General features: G+C 42.4%; 2 protein-coding genes across 4 annotated transcripts; one reads left to right on the top strand and one right to left on the bottom strand.

Moving 5' to 3' along the window:
• The first annotated feature begins 235 nt into the window (after nucleotides 1-235).
• Nucleotides 236-1988, top strand: LOC108369677 (uncharacterized). The gene is made up of 2 exons (XM_017624841.1): nucleotides 236-403; nucleotides 456-1988. Exons 1-2 carry the CDS (start codon nucleotides 236-238, stop codon nucleotides 1986-1988), a joined length of 1701 nt encoding a protein of 566 aa, XP_017480330.1.
• A 5392-nt stretch (nucleotides 1989-7380) lies between these two features.
• On the bottom strand, nucleotides 7381-8407 carry LOC108369676 (uncharacterized). 3 transcript variants are annotated; one of them, XM_017624839.1, is made up of 6 exons: nucleotides 8234-8407; nucleotides 8131-8177; nucleotides 8026-8047; nucleotides 7801-7896; nucleotides 7645-7749; nucleotides 7381-7576 (listed from the first exon to the last, which is right to left on the bottom strand). In XM_017624839.1, exons 2-6 carry the CDS (start codon nucleotides 8152-8154, stop codon nucleotides 7473-7475), a joined length of 351 nt encoding a protein of 116 aa, XP_017480328.1. In that variant the 5' UTR covers nucleotides 8155-8177; nucleotides 8234-8407; the 3' UTR covers nucleotides 7381-7472. The 3 variants fall into 3 exon arrangements, with proteins under 3 accessions (XP_017480328.1, XP_017480329.1, XP_017480327.1); XM_017624838.1 differs by having other exon boundaries at nucleotides 7382-7576; nucleotides 8131-8182; XM_017624840.1 differs by lacking the exon at nucleotides 8234-8407 and having other exon boundaries at nucleotides 8131-8194.
• Nucleotides 8408-9931: the final 1524 nt, after the last annotated feature.

Raw genomic sequence — 9931 nt, 5'->3', positions numbered from 1 at the left:
AGTTGACGCTCTTTACAATGCAGTGAAGCATATAGAGCGTGAAAAAGTACGAAAGAGACAAGTCATATGCGTATCTTTAGATATAAAGGCGGCATTTGACAACGCTTGGTGGCCGGCACTCCTAAATCAGCAGGCAAGGTACCTAATTCCCTCGAATATTTACTACCTCATTCGGAGTTACCTTAACGAGAGAACCGTCAGGATCAATTTTGCAGACGTAACGACGACAAAGAAAATGACCAAACGCTGCGTGCAAGGTTCGGTATGTGGTCCGACCTTCTGGAATACTATTCTGGATGAGTTACTTAACCTGCCCCTGCCTAGCGGCTGCGTTATACAAGCTTTCGCCGACGATGTTCTTCTCAACGTGAGCACAGAATCTGTTAAAGATCTCGAAACGAGCGTTAATACAGCACTTAGTATTATACATTAATGGGGAATGGGGGTAAAATTAGTATTTGGAGACGATAAAACGCAAATCATATCGTTCACAGAAGTCAAATAAGGCTAAAATCGAGATGAATGGTGTTCGATTAAGCTTTGTGGACGACATTAAGCTTCTTGGTGTTATCATCGACAAGTGCCTGAAGTTCGTTAAACACGCCCGATATGTGTTGACAAAAGCCCAACGTATATTCACAAATTTAAGCAGGTTCGAGAGACCAACATGGGGTGTACACCCCGAAAATATAATAACCATCTACAAGCAAGTGGTGGAACCTACTATTACTTACGCTGCCGCGATATGGGGTAATGCCACCAAGTTTTACTACATACGCCGACTTTTTCAAATGTTTCAGAGAACATTTGCTATACGCGCCATCAGAGCTTTTCACACCGTTTCTCTAACGTCAGCACTAGCCCTCTCTAGATTCATACCTTTACATTTAAAGATGTCGGAATGTATGAAATTAGATGAGGTGAAGAGAACGGGCACTCTCGAGCATACCAGTGACACGAGTCTCCAAAGTCGTGTACAACAACATCAGCAATTACATCCAGCCGATCGTCAAACAATTACATACAGAACCGTGAATACTCAAGAAGAACTTAACTCACTAGACACCTTCGACTGTATTCAAATATATACTAACGGAAGCAAACAGGAAACAAGTGAAAGCAAGGCCGCGTTTGTCATAAGCAGACAAATTAACAGCTGGGAAAACTTTATGTTCAAACTCCACGATACGTGTACAGTTTTTCAAGCAGAGGCACTAGCTATCGATCGCGCCTTAGAGTGGGCTGAATTCAATATGACCAGCAAAACCCTTCAAGTATTTTCTGATAGTAAATCATGTCTCGAAGCGATCAAAAATAGAGGTAATGACCTGCCTCTCATCTCTTCGATTCACAACCGTCTACACCACCTTAGGCAACACTTAGTCGTTGAGTTTTTCTGGATTAAAGCACATGTAGGAATAGAAGGCAACGAGGCTGCTGACAATTATGCTAAACAAGCGTCAACCTTGACTGTAGACGCCACATACTCGCAGTTCCCGCTGAGCTATGCGAAACGTGAACTTCGTTTACAAACTGAAGCTAAATGGCAGAAAGAATACGAAGAAGCAAATACCGGCAAAACAACGAAAATCTTCTTCAAATCTACGAGTGAGGCAAAAATTTATGCGGACGCCTTTGGAATATCCTTTGAGTTAACTCAAATTCTTACAGGGCATGGCTATCACAAACAGTACCTGAAACGATTTAACATAACAGACCAAGGTTGCAGTCCATGTGATGGTGAAACATCACAAACCTTGGATCACCTACTACACGAGTGTCTATGTTATGCGAGCGAAAGACGGAGTTACACTCTACTTTGCGAACATCAAATCCCAGCATTCAACATGGTTGCGATCAGTGCTCACATACAACTCACTGAATTCTTTAAGAAATTAATAAAATTTTTTAAGAGTTTAACGCATAAATTTGTTCATTTAGGTACAACACAATTAGATCTTATGACCACAATTGCCTGTATCAATTAGCAGGCCATATTATTTTTGTACAACAATTTTAAAGAAATATAATAAGCAGTATTCTGATGATTTTTGTACATGTATCAATAGCTTCATATCTGCAAACGAACATTGTATAAAAACCCATTATAAATAATATATTTTCTGAACACGCGGGTAGCGTATTGAAGACCAAAGGAAAAAACCACATTAGGTAGTTACACGAGAGCGTTTATCATCGACGAGATGGAGCTAGAAATCACGTTTCATGTGACCAGGGAGCGCAACATGAAGTATGCAGCAGTAATCGGTAACGACATCCTAAAACAGGTAATCCTAATCGTCCACGAGGATCTAGCGGAGTTTAAGCCGAAAAGGAAGACTTCCACAGAAACCGACAAGACCGCGGTAGCAACTATCGAAACGGAACCTGATTTATGGAGCGAGTTTGATGGACTGTGTACAACAACGATGGAGAGGAGCGAGTCCGAGCTTGATTTGTCACATCTCAGCAAGAAGGCAAACCTTGTAAAGGAGTGGGTCAGCAACTATGCGCAGAGGAAGACACGCAAAAAGCCAGTGGAGATGAAAATCTTGCTGTCCGACGAAACACCAGTATACGCGGGGCTAAGACGTATGTCACATGCGGACAAGTGCATCGTGGAGGAGCAGGTAGCAACATGGATGAGAGACGGAATTATAAAGACGGCGTCAAGCGCCTTTGCTGCGATTACAGATGGCTCAACGAGAAGATAGATTTTCCGATGCCACTAATCGACGACGTGGTTGAAAGGTTGCACGCGTCGAACGTTTTTACTACACTCGATCTCACAAATGGATTCTTCCACGTACCGGTTGAAGCTAGTTCGGGAAAATACACTTCGTTCGTGACTCACAATGAGCAATACGAATTCCTTTAAGTCCCGTTTGGAATTTCGAACTCGCCGGCCGGACGGTACCGTCGTCGCTTACATGGACGACGTCATCATTCCCGCCAAGGAGATCAACGAGGGAGTTCAAAAATTGGGAGCCGTCATTAGAAGGGCAGAAGAGTATAACCTACGATTTAAATGGAACAAGTGTCAATTCCTTAAGACGTCGGTAGATTTTTTTGGGCTACGTTATACAAGGGGGTACTATCAGGCCATCTGAGGCTAAAACGAGGGCGGTCAAAAACTTTCCGATACCGCAGGATCGTAAGGCTGTGCAACGGTTTTTGGGCCTGACATCTTATTTCAGGCGATTCATATAGGGGTACGCAGTGGTCGCTAAACCACTTTCGGACCTTCTGCGACGCGATACGACGTTTATCATAAAAGAAGAGCAGCTGCTAGCATTCAAACAATTGAAGGCGGCCCTGGTGAAGGCTCCAGTATTGCGGTTATATAATCCCAAGTCGATGACGGAGGTGCACACGGATGCGTCGATGTATGGTTATGGGGCAGTCCTTCTCCAAAAGGATGCTGACGATCAGCTGTTCCATCCCATACAATACATGAGCCGGAAAACAACTGAAACTGAAGAAAAATATCATTCCTACGAGCTGGAAGTGCTGGCCATTGTTGGGGCACTCAAGAAGTGGCGTGTCTATCTGCTGGGGTTGAAATTCAAAATCGGATTATAACGCGTTCGCAATGACGATGCGGAAGCGGGACACTCCATTAAGAGTCACCCATTGGGCGTCATTCATTCAAGATTTCGATTACGAAATCGAACACCGAAGCGGAAGCAAGATGAGACATGTTGACGCCTTAAGCCGAGTTTCCTGCTTGCTGTTGGAAGATTCATTGCAACTATGAGGACTTTTTTATAAAGAACCATGTATTGCATAAAGACCCCTGATTGTCGTGCCTGCGTCGATGGGGGAAAAAGAAGGTGCTTTAAGTGTGGAAGCACTTCTCATCTGGCCAAGGACTGTCGCGGATCGTTTAAATGTTTCAGGGGCGGGCAACCAGGGCACCGAGCTGCTGACTGTAGAAGCGCTCCAGCTGCTATCAAAATGGAGAGCCACAATGGCACTACTCTAGGAGATGATATACGCGGCAGGATAGGAGAATCGGGCAGATGCATCTTCGTAGACGTTAAGCGGAACCATATAACATTCTCCGCTCTAGTCGATACAGGGTGTAACCTGTGCTTACTGCGGTTGACACCTTGCTCATGCTTGATAGTGATATTGAATTGGTCGGCGATCGACGTCGTCTGGTAGGAGTAGGGAAAGGCGGGCTAACAACATTAGGTAGTTTCACTAGAGCGTTTATCATCGACGATATGGAGTTGGAAATCACGTTTCATGTGACCAGGGAACGCGATATGAAGTATGCAGCAGTGATCGGTAACGACATCCTGAAACAGGTAACATTAATCGTTCACGAGGATCTAGTGGAATTTAAGCCGAAAATGAAGACATCAGAAGAAACCAGCAACAACGCGGTAGCAACTATCGAAACAGAACCTGATCTATGGAACGAGTTTGATGGACTATGCGTAACAATGATGGAGAGGAGCGAGCCCGAGCTGGATTTGTCACATCTCAGCAAGGAGAAGGCAAATCTTGTAAGGGAGTGGGTTAGCAGCTATGCGCCGAGGAAGACACGCAAAACGCCAGTGGAGACGAAAATTTTGTTGGCCGACGAAACACCAGTATACGCGGGGCCACAACGTATGTCACACGCAGACAAGCGCATCGTGGAGGAGCAACGAGAAGATAGTAAGGGACAATTTCCCGATGCCCCTAATCGACGACGTGGTTGAAAGGTTGCACGCGGCAAACGTTTTTACTACACTCGATCTCACCAATGGATTCTTCCACGTACCGGTTGAGGCTAGTTCGAGGAAGTACACTTCGTTCGTGACTTACAATGAGCAATAAGAATTCCTTTACGTCCCGTTTGGAATTTCGAACTCACCAGCCGTGTTCTCCAGGTTCATCTTTGCAGTTTTCCGTGATGATGATACAAAACGGTACCGTCGTCGCTTACATGGACGACCTCATCATTCCCGCCAAGGAGATCAACGAGGGAGTCCAAAAGCTGGGAGCCGTCATTAGAAGGGCAGAAGAGTATAACCTCCGATTTAAATGGAACAAGTGTCAATTCCTTAAGACGTCGGTAGATTTTTTGGGCTACGTTATACGAGGGGGTACTATCAAACCATCTGAGGCTAAGACGAGGGCGGTCGAAAACTTTCCGATACCGCAGGATCGTAAAGCTGTGCAACGGTTTCTGGGCCTGACATCCTATTTCAGGCGATTCATAGAGGGGTACGCAGTGGTCGCTAACCCGCTTTCGGACCTTCTGCGACGCGATGCGAAGTTTATGATAAAAGAAGAGCAGCTGCTGGCATTCAAACAATTGAAGGCGGCCTCGGTGAAGGCTCCAGTATTGCGGTTGTATAATCCCAAGGCGATGACGGAGGTGCACATGGATGCGTCGATGTATGGGTATGGGGCAGTCCTTCTCCCCATACAATACATGTGCCGGAAAACAACAGAAACTGAAGAAAAATATCATTCCTACGAGCTGGAAGTGCTGGCCATTGTTGGGGCACTCAAGAAGTGGCGTGTCTATCTGCTGGGGATGAAATTCAAAATCGTTACGGATTGTAACGCGTTCGCGATGACGATGAGGAAGCGGTACACTCCATTAAGAGTCACCCGTTGGGCGTTATTCCTTCAAGATTTCAACTACGAAATCGAACACAGAAGTGGAAGCAAGATGAGACACGTCGACGCCTTAAGCCGAGTTTCCTGCTTGCTGTTGGAAGATTCATTGCAGCATCGACTGCAACAAGCGCAGATGATGGACCCATGGATCAAGGCGGTTATGAAGGTACTTGAGAAGGATGAGTATGAGGACCTTTTTTATAAAGCACCAGGTATTGCACAAAGATCCCATTAAGGAACTGATTGTCGTTCTTGAGTCGATGGAGGATGGAATTATCAAAGTCGCAAGAAGCAGTCGAGAAGACTTTCTACATCCCACAGTTGTCTACGAAAGCGGCGAAAATAGTGAAGAGATGCGTCGAGTGCATCGTTGCGGAGAGCAAGTCAGGGAGGATGGAGGGTTATCTGGCGCCAATAAGCAAAGAAGATAGGCCACTAGGGACCTACCACATCGACCATCTGGGGCCAATGGAAATGACGTCGAAGCGATATAGTTACATCTTCGTTGTAGTGGACGCCTTCTCAAAGTTAGTGTGGCTCTACGCATCAAAAACCACGGCAGCAGATGTCATAAACCAGTTGAAGTGGCAGGCGGCGACGTTTGGGAATCCGAAACGCATCATCTCGGATCGCGGCGCGGCTTTTACTTCGAATTCCTTCAGAGAATACTGCGAGCACGAAGGAATACAGCATCTTCTGGAAGAGGAAATGGGCAGGTGGAGCGTATTCACAAAATAATCATCTCGATGCTAACGAAAATGTGCGTCGACGATCCCAGTCAGTGGTACAAACATCTTGAGCGGGTCCAACAAGCCATCAATAGCACGCCGCCGCGAAGTACGAAGATTTCACCCGACAGGCTGTTAACGGGAGTCGAGATGCGAGTTAACTTCATCCCTGAATGGCGGCAGCTCTTAGAGGACGCCGCCATCGAGGAGTTGGACACTGAGCGGGAAGAGTTGCGAAAGGAAGCGCGGGAAAGCATCAACAAGATCCAGCAGGAGAATCGTCGATCTTTTAACAAGAAGTGGAAAGAAGCGGTGAAGTACCAGATCAACGAGCTAGTAGCCATTAAGCGGACACAATACGGTGTTGGTCTTAAGCTGAAGCCAAAGTTTTTGGGCCCCTACAAAATTACGAAGGTCTTGGGCCACGACAGATATGAGGTACGGAAGGTGGGTGACCATGAAGTTCCCGGGAATACTACAACAGTCGCCGAATATATGAAGAAATGGGAGCCGGCCGTCGAGCCACCAAGCGTGTCATCATTCGAGCCGAATGATCGGTCAGGAGGGCCGAATGTGGGATTGGGTCCGAGTAGACGGCAACACTGACGTTAGTCCTTAAATATAGGCAACCCTACTGACCGAATTTAACGAACGCACGCCACTGATGGCTGACCTAACTGTAGCGAAAAGAACATAAAACCATTACGTTGTCGACCGTCGCCGCGTGAGTGCCTGCCTGCCTGCCATCCGTTATACGTAGCATAGACAGTAAGGAATCTGTGTATTTGTGAAAGTCAAATAAAAGTTAAGTTATAGCAGAAAACCCACTCGGTATCCTACATAAATGTATTATAAAATGTCAGCTAGCCCAAGCATTTTGTGTTCATAGGATTTATAAAATGCAGATTTGTATATAGATCATTTGGGTACTCTTTATGAATTTGTACAACGATTTTGGGTTGCTTTGCCAAACCGAGTGAATCAAATCAAAAACCTTGTAGACAACAGTTTACGCTTTATTACAAAAATTTAATTTACTTAATCTGCGTACTAATTTAATATTTTCGGTTGGAAATATGGCCTTTGTTGCAAATTTCGGAAATATACGTACACTGATTACTCTTATTCTGCCTTAAAGCAGCCACTAAATTTCTTCATTACGCCACGCTCCTCCCCCTCCACCACCCCCTCTAAATCGTTGTACAAATAGCTAAACATTTCCCGATCTTGTGTAAATATAGTAAGATATTACGTTTAAATCATTCTCATATAATTCTGTTAAAAAAAAACTTACCAAAATTGCTTGTTTTTCTAGATTTTTGGTTGCTCCAGGAGACATTTTGGCTTTCTTTTACAATAAATGGCGGAAATTGAAACTGCATTGAACTCTGGTGGGAGCCTTAAATTTTATAAATAAATTTTAGCTATACTAAAATACTTAATAACATACATGTATTTTCATCAGTTGCAGGGGATGACAAGTTTTCGTAAGAAGCTTCATCAACTTGCTGACTCCATGGGATGTTTCGCTCCTCTACAGGTTTTACTTAAAAAACACGAAAACACGGCATACGTAAATGAAAATTACAAATATAAACTTTAGGATGTTCAATTTTAAACTTTTTAATTAACCACCCATGTATTTTTCATCTGATACGCTGTATGCGAATATTACCTGTGTTTCCGGGCACTTTCATCTGAAAAATAAAAAAATAAACGCAAGTGAGACAGTTTGCAATACAATTAAAACTTTATATCCTTTTCCCAATATAAATAATACCTGATCTGATACGCTTGATGACATTTGCTGTATATTATTTTATTGAACTGTTCTGCAAGAAAAACTATTTATCAAACATGTATCGTAAATCGAAGCTAATTACCTCTTAAATAATTAAAAATATAAACAGGAAACACTTTTGTTAAAATTAAAACAATGCTCGATTGAGATTTGCAAGTAAATACTTTGTAATTGAAATATATGTTTTACTAAAATCGTCACTTACAGAACACAGAAACGAACAAAAGATACGTACACATCAACGAGTATACGAATCGACGAAAGGTATGTTTAATATTCATATTTTAGAGTTTATCTTCAGAATAGTGTTGCCGACTTTTTCCAATTGAACCAAAATTGGTAGCTTCATTTTCCTTTCCTAGTTTGGGTTTTATAGGCTGTTTTTGCTTACGCGTAAAAGCACATTTAGCGCATTTAGCTTTAAATTCTACTCTAAATGTACATTTATCCATACAAAATTCGTCACCTAAATGAAACTAAATGCAACTCCATTTTTGCATTAAGAATCTTAATGGTATAAGCAACCCTGTGATCTTCCACGATTCGAACCATGAACCAAAAATACAAGATAACGTAAGAACGCGACGTTGTATTTGTAACTGGTTTTGAGAAAAAAATTTGCGAAAGCGGGTTCGTCAGCTGAGCGATTGTTTACATCACAAGCACCACTATTTTACACTTTAATTCAAGTAAAGAAGAGTTAATTCAACATGACAACACATTTTAAAGCATTTTGTTGCATCATTTTACCTAAATTGTGCGTTTAAAGTGGCTGACAATAATTTTGGCTAATTTTTGTTTTCGTTGTTTTCTTTGCTTTGTTTACTTTTCGCTCGTTTTCCAGTGAAACAAGATGGCGTAGAACCCGCCCAAAAAAATCGACTTTTTTCACTCTCTTGTTCTTACGTGATCTTGTGTCTTTCGTTCATGGATTCGAACATGGTTTAATGAGAAAAAGTGGCAACATTGCAATTTCGAGTATACAGTGGCTAGCTGCGTTTCAGTGATCGCCGATCGAGATTTCATTTATTATTTTACATTATTTGGATAAAGAAAAGTTAAGAAAATTCAATATCGATGTGATGCTGATAGAAATCTGGATCAATTTGTGATCAATTCTGTTTGTTTTGTTTCCTAATTAAGTGAGGAAATTTTAATTGACAGCACCGACAAATGAATATATACATAAACAAATGGTCGGTCATGGTTAAAACAATTCAAATTTTTGTATTGAAGTTTCGGTTTAAAATTTATTTTTTCCTTTTCAGTAGGGTTTTTGCACATTATCTTCTGCGTGAGAATTGATCGTAATAGATACGGATCTGAATAAGCGACTGGAACACGGCTGTTTGTCAAAAGCATACGATTTCGAACTCGCGTAAATGTACATTTGCTAAATGCGATAGCATGAACGCTCTTCGAAAACATATGTTCGAAAGTGCTAAATGTTGAATTTTAAATGCAGCAAAAACGCTGCATTACAAAGCTTTTGATAGCAAAAACGTTTTGGAAAGACAACCAAATTGAGCATTCAAAAGTAGGTGTATATAGTAGCTTCTGCAGCGAGAGTGTAAAAGCAGAATACAGCGTAAAATTGAGAAGAACAGAAAACTTGCAGAAAAAGTTATTGAGCCCAAAACAAGTAAAAACTTGCAGTTGCACTGTTTTGACATTCTGATGTAACATTGCACTATTTATAAATCAGTTTTAAAATCTTGGCTTTACCCACAAACACTGACACAGTCCTGTTCATCATTAACAGGTTGGTTCCACACTTTCC

Source organism: Rhagoletis zephyria, unplaced genomic scaffold, assembly GCF_001687245.7.
Source record: "Rhagoletis zephyria isolate East Lansing unplaced genomic scaffold, Rhagoletis_zephyria_1.1 Rzeph_scaffold_03792, whole genome shotgun sequence".
In the NCBI taxonomy this organism is placed as follows: Eukaryota; Metazoa; Arthropoda; class Insecta; order Diptera; family Tephritidae; genus Rhagoletis; species Rhagoletis zephyria.
This window is presented reverse-complemented; position numbering and strand designations above follow the sequence as displayed.